Source organism: Drosophila sulfurigaster, chromosome 2L (genome assembly GCF_023558435.1).
Source record: "Drosophila sulfurigaster albostrigata strain 15112-1811.04 chromosome 2L, ASM2355843v2, whole genome shotgun sequence".
Lineage (NCBI taxonomy): Eukaryota > Metazoa > Arthropoda > Insecta > Diptera > Drosophilidae > Drosophila > Drosophila sulfurigaster.
The window spans coordinates 26,009,319-26,021,157 of NC_084881.1; the positions used below are offsets into that span (position 1 = coordinate 26,009,319).

General features: G+C 38.8%; 1 protein-coding gene and 1 long non-coding RNA gene across 3 annotated transcripts in view; one reads left to right on the forward strand and one right to left on the reverse strand.

Annotated features, from left to right (window-relative positions):
• LOC133841241 (uncharacterized) overlaps positions 1-11,839 on the reverse strand; it is a 29,129-nt gene that overhangs the window by 14,719 nt on the left and 2,571 nt on the right. The window lies entirely within an intron of this gene.
• On the forward strand, positions 17-11,628 carry LOC133841196 (solute carrier organic anion transporter family member 4A1). Of its 2 annotated transcripts, XM_062273539.1 has the most exons (7): positions 17-388; positions 5,537-5,850; positions 5,914-6,103; positions 8,197-8,299; positions 10,090-11,013; positions 11,066-11,254; positions 11,309-11,628. In XM_062273539.1, the coding sequence occupies exons 1-7, from the start codon at positions 130-132 to the stop codon at positions 11,427-11,429; spliced, it is 2,100 nt and encodes a 699-aa protein (XP_062129523.1). In that variant the 5' UTR covers positions 17-129; the 3' UTR covers positions 11,430-11,628. The 2 variants fall into 2 exon arrangements, with proteins under 2 accessions (XP_062129523.1, XP_062129532.1); XM_062273548.1 differs by lacking the exons at positions 17-388; positions 5,537-5,850; positions 5,914-6,103; positions 8,197-8,299 and adding an exon at positions 8,537-8,807.

An 11,839-nucleotide genomic window follows, 5' to 3' on the forward strand; every position in this document is an offset into this window, starting at 1 on the left:
TTGCCGCGTTCAGTTTTTCAGTTGCATTTGGCGCTTCACTCGGTGTGGATCGCAGCAGTTAGCAAATATTTCAGACGCGCGCGTTTGTGTTCTCAGTGTGTGAGTGACAAATAACTGTAAAAGGAAAAAATGGCTGCCGATGTGGAGTCCAGCGACTTGTCCACCATTTGCCAGGCGCCCAAGCGCAGCAATATGAACAACAATAATAGTGCGCGTTCCAGCCGCGTTGGCAGCGCCACCAGCACAGGAACCACCACAGATCTGGATCTGGAGACCGTGCCGGCAGAGCAACGCTTTGGCTGGCGTCGCTGCCAGCCGCAGTGGCTGCAACGTTTCTGCAGTGCAAAGTGGGCGCTCTTCTGGCTCTGCTGGGGCGGTGCATTGCAAGGTAAGCGGAAGCGGGGAAGGGAAAGGGGAAGGAGAATGCGAAATTCCTACTGTGGGCCGAACTTAATTCGATTTAATGTGGCAGCGTCTCGCTGATCCGCCCACGCTCAATTCAAAGCTCAGCATTTAACTGCAATCTCTGCGCAATTTTCGACAACAAAATGAAAGCAATTTTTATTTAAATGATTAAAATGAAGGTGTTGTGTGTTTGCTTAGCACTTGTGCTTGGCAATGTGCGAAAAATTAGTTCATCTTTGTAATGCAAATATTTGCATGAGCATTCACAATATTACTTTTTATCTAACCAACTGTTAAGTCATCTTTTATCTAATCTTCGTGTGTCAATAGTGCCGATTAAATTTAAATGAAAAACTTGGCGCGAATTTAATCATTGACAAAAACAACAAATTCGTGGTTTGCTTATTGTGCTGTTCCAGCTCCGGTTCCATTTGTAGTTCCAGTTTTAGTTCATTGAGTCACGATCAATTTACCGTTGCACTGTTCCCAGTTTTTAAGCGCTTTTGCTAGATTTCTTGAAAACTTTGCAATTTAGGAAATCATTTTATTTATTTTAAAATATTTTTCACTAAATTAAATTTTTTTCAACATTTATTTTCGTCCACGTTTTATTAGATTTTTTAACTATCCTATTACACATTTTATTTATTCCTTTATTTTCATCCTCGTTTTACAAGTCACTGATAGATTTCGAAATGTTTCAATTTGAAGGTACACAATATAGATAAATTTGCGTTGGCTATTTTATTTTATATGTAGTATATTTAGTAATGCCAAATTGTAATAAGTTTGCTTTATCCTGAAAATTTTAGTGTACTACGAATTATTGCATCGCTGCTGTTATTTCCATAATTGCTCATCATTTTCAAGAGAAATGCAGTTCAAGAAACACTGCAGAATTTAATACAACGTCTTTGCAAATAGAAAAATTCCCGTAAACAAATTTTAAATTGATTTATCGTGGGGATATTTTTTAATTCAATATTTACTTCATAATTAATGAGGATTAATTTTGTCAAAATTTAATTATCGCTAATATTCCTTTACATGTAAAATTCACATTAGAGGAAAAATAAAGAGAGTGTTGGTAAAGCAGTAAATTATTTCTTAAGGGAGTTGCTGATTAGCCAAAAATTTAATCCCAGCTGCAATTCAATTACTGTCAGCTTGCACGTCTCGCTGAAATCTTTAACAAAACTTATTTGCAAGCGTTTTTTTTTTTAAGAACTATTAAATACTTAAAGGTGGTAATGGGCCCAGCTATTGGCAACAACTTGAGCTGTGGAAAAGAAGTGGAGGAGGGGGAATGGGAATGGGAATGGGCTTGTGCTGGAGCTTATTCTTCTTCTTGGTAAGGGGGTTGAGGCAAGTGGAACGCTTCATTAGCATCGCTGAGCACTGTGTGTTGGCTGTTGGCTTCAGGAGTTGGCGACTTGAACTGCAGCAAAGGCAAAGGCTGTGTGCAACAGATAAGCATTTGGGGGCAAGGGTTGGGCCACAATTTTGTTGAATGGGAAGCGAGTTAATAATTAATATCAGCCCCGGGCAGTCAACGGAGCTTTCTTCTCGGTGGCTTTTTAGCCCGAGGATGCATTAACCTCAAAACACACACACACACTCACTCACCGACTGACTGACTGACTGAAGTTCTCTCTGAATAGTTTCAAAAGGGAAACAGTTTCAAGATGTTGTCGAGGTGCAAACGGGAAGTGCAAGTGGCCAAAGATATAAATCTGTATCAAAAAGGAAAATGAGGTGGAGACGGATTTGTAGGCGATTCAGCATGTGGTTAATTAAAATTCACCAATTGCAAAAGTGTTTTTTTTAGGAAACTGGATGCGGGATTAGACTGTGTAGCAGGGATTAGCTGATGGCAATGGCATTGGTGTCAGCCTGCTGGCAGTTGTATTTATGTCTTCTGGTCGTGCCGCAAACAAACCATGCCATGATTATATGCTCCGCTTGGCATCTGTTGCACATTGTCCATACGTGAGCGCATTTCCGCCTTGGACTCCATCCAACGAAAGCCAAAGCAACTGAAACCAAACAGTTCTGGCTGGTGTCAAAGTGATGACAAGGCTCAGCGCTATCTCTCTCTCTCTCTCTCTCTCAGTCTCTCTCCGGTCTCCGTTTGGAAATGTTTGCCAGGTCGCGTGCTGCGATAAATCTCCCTGCTGTCGCCCTCATCCACGCCCCCGCCCCGCCTCATTCTCTCTCTGCCTTCTTTCCGCAGTGTGGAACGAATGGGGGGCATGGTTATGGGTTATGAATGGCGGCACGTGACCGAAAATATTAATCAGTTGACATGGCATTAACATAAATCATCCGCAACAATTTTTGGGATTGCAGCATCGCATCGCATCGCAGCGCATCGCATCGTGTCGCATCGTGTTGTGTCATGTCGAGCTTTTCCCTCCTTATTTCATCACATTTTAACGGTTTATTGTGGCTACGCTCTAAATTGGGGTTATCTTCTATTCGCAAATACATTTAGAATCAGGCACTTAAAATAGACAATAAATATTCAAATCGACTGTAGATGGAACTGCTTTTTGATTTTTTTCTATATTATCATTTTCAATTGCCTGTCATTTCCTTTTTTTAGAATTTAAAAGCAGACAGCGTTAAGTTGGCAGCATTTTTCTGTTAAGCTTGCAGTTCCTAATATTCAAATGGACTTTAGATGGAACTGTTTTTGGATTTTTCCCCATTGTTATTTTAAATTACCTGTCATCATTTTAATTTCTTTATTTTTCATTATTAAGAAAAGCGAGAGAACGTTGTCAAGTTGGCAGCACCTTTTTAATCATGTCAGCAAATACATTTGAAAATTGATAATTATTAATCAAAGTTGACTTTAGATAGAAGAAATGATAGTTGCTTTTCATGTTTATTTTTTTTTTGTTCTATCTATTAAAATAAGAATACTATCTTGTTAAATTAGCAGCTCCTGTCTATTAAGTTTGCAGTTCAAAATTTAAGTTTTTTGCATAGCAAACACATTTCAAAATAAACACTTTATATTTAAAGCGGCAATTTAGTTTGTTATTCAAATTCTGAATGTTTCTGATTATTTAAAAGCAAGAGAACAGTATTGTTAAGTTGTCAGCACCAGTTTGTTAAGTTTGCAGTTCCTAATTGGGTTTAGCTTCTCTGAAAATAAATTTGAGAACAGCAACTTAATTTTCAAATTCACTTTCGATGGATTGTTCGCTGTGATTGTTCTTCGTTTACATTTTCATTTTTCCTATAACTTTAAAGAGTGTTGCTAAGTTGGCAGTTAGGTAGAACATTGTGTTGTTAAGTTGGCAGCACCTGTCTGTTAGGTTTGTTGTGAAAAATTAATCTTATTTCCATACCCAATACATTTATTGAAAGCGACTGTTTACAATTTAGTTTCTATTAAGGATAATTTAAAAGAGAGCAGTGTTTTTAAGTTGACAGCCCCAGACTGTTAAGTTTGCAGTTCTATTTAATTTAATATAATTAACTCTATACTTATTGAGACTTCTTGTATTCAGCTGAAGTGCATTGGCTAATTAAAGGCACAACAACCTTGAGTTGCACTCGATTAAATCGCCAGATTGTCACGTATGCAACCACACTTCAGTTCACCAGACTTCAAACTCCCTTCTCCGAATGCATTGTAAGACGGGGAAGTCCCAACCCCTGAGCACTTCCTTCGTCTTGCACATAAGGAAATTGATCCATATTCCATATGATTGCTGTTTTCCACGCGGGGTAAATGACTTATGAGGTGCTTGAGACTCTCAATGGGGGGGCGGGACAGGATGAAGGGCGGGGATGAATGTCCAGCGTGTGACTAAAAGGACATTTTTGAAGCAGGTCGATTATTGGGAAATAAATTGAATTTCTTGCCATTGCAAAGTCATATTCTAAGCAACACAATGAATGCCACTCGCCACCTCGCAAAATTGATATTTATGTGCAAAATCAATTTGTCCTACAGATATTTAATTTATAATCCCCTCCTCTTAACTTTGCTATGGATTGTATTGCAATCTGTTGAGCTCCTTTTACGTTCTTCTTTTCTTTTTTTTTTTTTATTATTATTTGTATTGAGGGATGTTGCCGGTAATAGCTTCTAATACGTGTAGTGTGCCCGAGGGGGATTTATCCGGTGCGGGGGTGATATCCGGTGTTCGATTCCAGTCAAAACATTGCTGGCTGGCATCAACTGAACGATGCAACTCGATTCATGAACTATTTGTCAAAAGATGTTTGCCCAAGACACGCGCACATTTATGTGTTTTACTTCATATTACGTTGTCAACATTTTGATGCCAAGCAGCAGCGATTTCTCAATTCTGAATTGATTGCTTTATGAGGATGTCGTTGGTTAAAGATTCTTCAACACGCGTTCTGTTTAAAATTAATGATCTATGATTATTATTACATATTTATAAAAAACTTCAATTCTGAATTGATTTGCTTTATGAGGATGTCGTTAGCGAAGAATTTTCTATGCTGTAATTTCTATCAAAAATCAATGATCTATTTTTGTTTAAAGAAATCATTTCCACTTTGATTGCTCAGAGTATCAATTAAAAGTAAAATATTGTAGCATACTTCTTGGCATGTCAATGCAATATGATTTGCTTTTTAAAATGTGAGTTTTGTTGAAGTGTTTCTTTTGAAATAATTTTAGTATAAATATTGTAACTAATTAGTATAGATATTTTCGTTTTTTGACATCGTATTTAAACGGGTTGCGGAAAATAAAATTATAATTAAAATATTATCTTAAAACAAGAATAAAGTGACACAATAAATTTAGATTTGATGGTGATACAAAGCTAATTGGATAAACCTGGCTCTTTATTTAGGACTGAAAAGGAATAAACATGTTTTCACAATCTTGTCTTTAATTGATATAATAGTAATAATAATATAATAAGAGAATATAACTCGGGAGAATTCTTCTTAAAGTCTATAAGTTCTAATATATTCGACTCTGAAGGCCTTTGTGGCTCTGTTAATAAGGATTCGTATTTGTTATTTCAATAAAATAATAAACATAATAATATTCCAGATCTCCCTTGCCTCTTTTATATGATGAAATCTTTTAAATTTCGTATTATTATATTTCAATAAATTCTTGCATTTACAGGTCTGATTGTGAATGGTTTTGTGAACGTGAACATCTCGACAATCGAGCGTCGCTTTGGACTCCGTTCTCGTCAGACGGGACTCGTGGCCAGTGCCTACGATTTGGCCTCCTTTGTGTGCCTCGTTCCCGTGACTTACTACGGTGGAAGGAAAGGAGCCTCGAAGCCGTGCTTCATTGCGATTGGGCTGCTGTTGATGGGACTCGGCTCGCTGATCTTTGCTTTGCCGCATTTTCTGGTCGGCAGCTATCGGGCGACGATTGCCGAGGCGAACAACTGCGATGTGGACGCGGGACAATTGACAAATCAAACGATGGTATTGGATTTTCGATGACGCTGCTGGCGAAGATTTAACATATAATGCAACAACTATTTGCAGGCGAGTTGCCATGACGAGTTGGAGTTGGAACTAGATGGAGATGCGGATGTGAGCGAGAGTCTAACTTGGACCGTTTGGCTGTTCTTTGCGGCTCAACTTTTGCATGGAGCGGGCGCATCGCCGCTGTTTACGCTGGGCGTGACCTATCTGGATGAGAATGTATCCACAAAGATGTCATCTGTTTACTTGGGTAACTGTTCAAGTCTGTCTTTTGCGTTCTCCCCTCTTCGTCAGTCTGTATTGATAAGGCGAAAAGTTTTCGTCTCCGTCTGCGAAGCAAATGAAGTGCGCTCAACTAAGCAAAAGGCTGCTGGGTATCTGAGTATCTGAGTATCTTGTAGTTGTAGTTGTTGTTGTAGTTGTGTGCCTCACACATTGCATATATTTATTTCCATTTCTATTTTTATTTGCCATATTGCCAAAATGCCAGACGATGCGCGGCAGGCAACAAAGGGAAGTAAATACTGTGTGTTGACTGTGTTTGCTCCCGCCCTTTTTTTCGGAGGGGAATTCCCCCCTTGTTGACCCAATTTTAAAGCTGACTCAGGCTGCAAACAACGAAAAGGGGCGACAGACAGCGAGACAGAAAGCGACAGCTCAGCTCAGCTTGGTGAAATTTATTGCCTCCTAGTTAAGTTTATCGTATGCCTCGCTTTCGGCTCGCTTATCAACTCCGTACAGCTTCTCTAACTTCTCTCACATTTGCTTTTTGGTTCAAATTCAAACAATTGAAATTCGTTTTGGGGATTTTCGTTTGCTTTTTGTTTTTATTTTATTTGCCTGCAGCATTTGTTTCCCCTCTCCACTCTCCTCTCTCTTATGAGCTTATTAAATGCGTCCTCGCTGTGCGTGTCCTTTGCTCCCACTCCCTCTCCGACTTCTTCCCCTACTCCTGCTGTGTCCTTTTGCGCATTGTGATGCAAATTAAGATGCAGTCAAATGATAAACGCAGCACATTGACTTATTGCCATTTGCCATTTTGCCACCACGCACTCTCGATTCTCGATTCTCGATTGTTGCCGCATTGTGTGGCAACACATTCTGAGCGTTGTGCGCAATGTGCGAGTAATTAATTTGACAAGGACCAAGTTCAAAGTGGAAAATTGAGCTTAGAAGTGACAGCAGTATTTGTAAATTGCCTCATAACTTGTTTATCAACTCTTCAATTAGCCTGAAGGAGATGACAAATAATATCAATAGTGAGTTGAAGAAACCTCTAAATTTTAAATGCATTTTAAAGGAAATTTAGAATATAAACTAGATATTTACTGCATAAAATAATCACATTACTGCATAAAATAATCACATTATAGGTATTCCATTTATTTCTGAATGTTTACTACTTATACTACTTTATGCTTTTATAATTTTTATTTTAAATGTGAATTATTTTTATCCAGCTGTAATTTTCTGTTATTTTTGAGGATACTTGTTGATTTAAATTGTTTAAAATTTATTCAAAATAGTTGACATATTTAAGACATCGTTGTATTACGGACATTAGAATTATTGTTATCTCTTGCTTTAAGAAATTTACTTGCAAGGTGTTGCCAAAGTAAATAGATTTGAATATTTATACAGCAACATTCTCTTGCATTTTTTAGGTGAGTTACAGGGCTTCTGCCAGTCGAATATTCTAAACATATTCCCTATTTAAAGGCATTATTCGTTACAATTTAGTTATTACAACAATTGCGGGGTATTCTGTAATTCAATGTTAAATTGATTACATTTTTGTAAATACTGTTAGGGTAAGCTATTATTTGTCTCTTTAGAAAAATGTGCATTATTTCTTTGAAGGGTCTCTACCAGTCGAATGTTGACAATATCTTTCAATATTTATTCGACAATGTGCATTTTCTTTTAGGTCCTTTGCGACGCATTAAACATTTGATTGCTTAATTTCATTTAGATTGTGAAGATATTAATAATTATTTCATTTGCAAAGCAAACATTTTGCAATATTTTAAGTTATTTCTGCGGCTATTAAAAGGGTCTCAGTCAGTCAAATGTTGTATTCATTGGCATTATTGGTTTCCTTTAAGGTCTTTCAGATAGGCATTATGTAATTGATTATTTAATGCAATTTTATATATTATTTATTATTATTATTTTACTACATTTGAAATTATTGCTGACGCTATTTAAAGGGTCTCAAGAAGTCAAATGTTGAATGCATTTCTGCATATTTATTCGATATTATTCGTTGCCTCTTAGGCCCAAGCACAGAGCATTATGCAGTTGAATGCTTAATTGATTTAATTGTGTTTTACATTCTTGCAGGTATTTACTACACGATGGCCATAATTGGACCAGCTGTTGGCTATGTGCTCGGCGGTCAATTGCTGCTCATTTACACGGACTTTGTAACCGTGGATGCCGCTGAGTAAGTACGAGTATTAAGTATATATTGTTCATATGTATTATATGTTGTGTGCAAGCCGGATGATTGTTATTAATCGCGTGGGTCACAGCTATTTGAAGGGAGTGAAGGGGGCAAGTAAGAGGGGCAGTCAAATGGCTTTAATGATGGCCCACAGGGAGAGGGAGAGCGGGGAGCGTCGTTGAGCTTATTTTGTGCGCGACATTTGTAACCAAGGACAACGTGGCGAGGCCAAAGGACAAAGCACGCCGGAGCGTAAATATCTCCGGAGACTAATAAAACAACATTTCGTGCTGACAACGAGGAAATAAGGTGCGAATGAGATTCCAGGATGAGCATGTGGATGTGGATGTGCCACTGGATGTGGTTGTAACTCTGGTTGCGGTTGCGATTGCGATTGTGGTCGGGGCAGTTGTTTGATTCACATTTGTATACAGCTTATGGAGAAGGCGGAGGAGGAGGTGAAAACACTGCATTGCACGGATAAGCCGCAGCACAGCTTATTGTCAAGGTGATGCCATAAGTCATAGTACCGCGGAGTTGGAGTTGGCATCGGATTCAGATTCGGAGTTGGAGGCGTCGCGACTAAATCTGGTTGCCACTTTTACGGTCGTCGAGCTTTCTAAATTATGTGAAAAGAACATGAAACATTTGGTTTATGCGCGGCAAAAGCAATTGGCTTATCCAAATGTAAATTAACTGAATTTGCAATTTATTTGCCGCATACAAAAATAGATAATGGCTATTCGAGAAGGTCGACTGAGGAAGGGAGAACTTCGGGTTTAATGTGGTAGACAGGAGTGAAGAGAAAGATATAGCAGAGGTAGTTGGAGATAGATTGAGACTAGAGTAAATTTCATGTGCAACGAATGAATAATTGATTGATTGTTTAAGGGGTTTTTAAACTGCATATTTGATTGACTAACCTGTTGACTGTCTCTGTTTCGAAGCGGTTGATAAAAAGATCTAAGAATAATTAAGGCATAGAGCAGTTAAAGTAAGAATGAATTTTAAATGAATGAATAATTTATTGACTGCTTAATAAGTTTTTAAACTACATATTTCATTGACTAACCTGTTGAATGAATATTGAAACTGATTGCTAAAGATATCTAAGAATAATTAAGACAAACAACAGTAAAAGTAAGGAGGGATTCAAAATGATTGAATAATTGATTGATTGCTTAATAAGGTTTAAAGCTGCAGATTTGATTGACTAATCGTTTGATAGAAACGTAACATATGAACAGTACAGAGAAAAGTAAAATTATAGAGTGAAATTAAATGAATAACTCACAGAATATTTGAACAGGTTTCTTAAGAGATATTCTAACTGATTTATTGAAAGATCAGTTCCAAATTGAATCAGAGTTGTTGGAATAACATAAAGCGAATAAATATCTTATTGATTGACAAGCAAGTAGATTGAATGCGAAATTAAGTCTTTAATTCATACCCTAACCTGTTGACTGGGAAACTACTTTTAGATAGTTTGGGAGTAGATTTGAACAGATAAAGATAAGATTAATGAATAATTTATTGAGTGACCGAGATTGACTGCATAATTGATTGATGTTGATAAACATCTCTATAATCGAATCTATTGATTGGCCAATTCATTATGTTAGTTGATTATTTAAAGCTAAGATTAATTGCTTGGCTAGTTTAACTATCAAGTTTTTAAATTGATTGATTTCCTTGTTAGTTGATTGACAATATCAATAATCAATATTAAATTTTAAGTTCAAACTAATTAAATTCCCCACTAATCAATTTCTCTACTCTCTCCACAGCTTAAGCTTGACAAGCGACAGCAAAGTGTGGATCGGTGCTTGGTGGATTGGCTTTGTGTTTGCTGCTTTGGTCTGTGTGTTGATTGCCATTCCCATCTTTGGCTATCCCAAGTCTCTGCCCGGTGCAGAGAAGTTGCAGTTGGCCAAAGTATCCGAGGCTCATGCTGCCAGCAACGCAAAGACAACAGAAGATATTCAAACGAAGTCGCAGCCACATCGCCGCCTTGGAGAGCTTCCTCATGCTGTGCTGACGCTCTTCAAGAATCCCACATTCTTCTTCCTGAACTTGGCTGGTGCCACAGAGGGATTGGTCATCGCTGGATTCGCTGCCTTCCTGCCCAAGCAGATCGAGAATCAATTCAGCATTTCGCCTGTGATCTCAGCGCTTCTAATGGGATTGATTACAGTGCCAGCGGGCGGAGGAGGAACCTTCCTCGGTGGCTATTTGGTTAAGAAGCTGAATCTAGCTTGCGGCGGTATCATCAAGATGTGTTTGTTGGCCACCGTGGTGGCCACGTTCTTCACTAGCTGCTTCTTGGTTTCCTGCCCCAATGCAGCGTTTGCTGGGGTTACCACATCGTATATGCCCACGCTTCAAGCCAACCCACTGCCCATTTCGTTGGAGGCTCCTTGCAATGCCAACTGTGGCTGCAGTCGGAGCAACTATGATCCCATTTGTGGTGCCGATGGCGTCATGTACTACAGTCCCTGCTTTGCAGGCTGCAGCGAGGAGCAGCAACTGGACACCCAGAAGATCTATCGCAACTGCAGCTGCATTGAGAATCCTTTTGAACAGCTGCCTGAAGCAACGAATATCATGTGCGAATCCAAGTGCCAAAATCTTTCCTATTTCGTGGGTCTCTGCTTTGTGTTGATGCTCTTCACTTTTCTGGCCACAATGCCAGCGCTGTCTGCTACTCTGAGGTAAGGAAAGACTTTACTTTCTAGCTCTTAATAAACAGTTTCTCCTTTGCAGATGTGTGCAGGATGAGCAGCGTTCGTTTGCCTTAGGTCTGCAGTGGATCAAGGTGCGTTTGATGGGCACAATTCCAGCTCCTTTGATCTTTGGTGCCCTCATTGACGAATCTTGCATGCTGTGGCACGAGTCCTGCGATGAACAGGCAGGCGGCGCTTGTCTAGTTTATGATAATTACTATATTAGCCGGTAAATTGTATTCCTCCAATCGTAGTAACAATATTAACCCCCAATCTCCTCTAGCTACATGTGGCTGCTGGCTTTGATTGGCAAACTCTGCTCTGTGGTGTTCTTCTTGGGCGCCTGGTGGTTCTACAAGCCGCCCAGTGAACCATCGAATGCCAAAAAGGATGCGGAGACTTGAAGCTAAACAATCTTAAACGATGAAGCGACTGAACATAAACTAAGAAGTGACACTGCCGAAGAGAAAAGGCCAAAACAAGCAATTAAGGCTTCATTCATTAAGGCTTCGTATTAGAAATGGTCTCATTAATATTTGTCTATTGTATTTTTATGTCTATTTTAATCATTAAGTAATTAAGCATACATATTAAACTTAATAATATTTCAAGTGTTTTTTCTGCACTATGTGCGATTTTAAAGGTGGCGCCAACTTTAAAAGCTAACAGCTGCTAACGATAACAGTCGTTAACGCTGTGCGCAAATTTGCGTAACGTGAAGTGCGCTGCGCATGTTAGCAGACTAGTTTGCGGCGCTGCCACCCTGGTGTGTTTTGAAAGGAAAATTGTGTGGCAGCACTGGTACGATTGTTTT

Excerpts from the sequence above, each read along its gene's own strand:
- LOC133841196 (XM_062273539.1), top strand. The coding sequence starts at position 130 with ATGGCTGCCGATGTGGAGTCCAGCGACTTGTCCACCATTTGCCAGGCG. Across the intron at positions 5,851-5,913 it reads AATTGACAAATCAAACGATG|GCGAGTTGCCATGACGAGTT; the intron begins GTATTGGATTTT and ends AACTATTTGCAG. Across the intron at positions 11,014-11,065 it reads GCGCTGTCTGCTACTCTGAG|ATGTGTGCAGGATGAGCAGC; the intron begins GTAAGGAAAGAC and ends TCTCCTTTGCAG.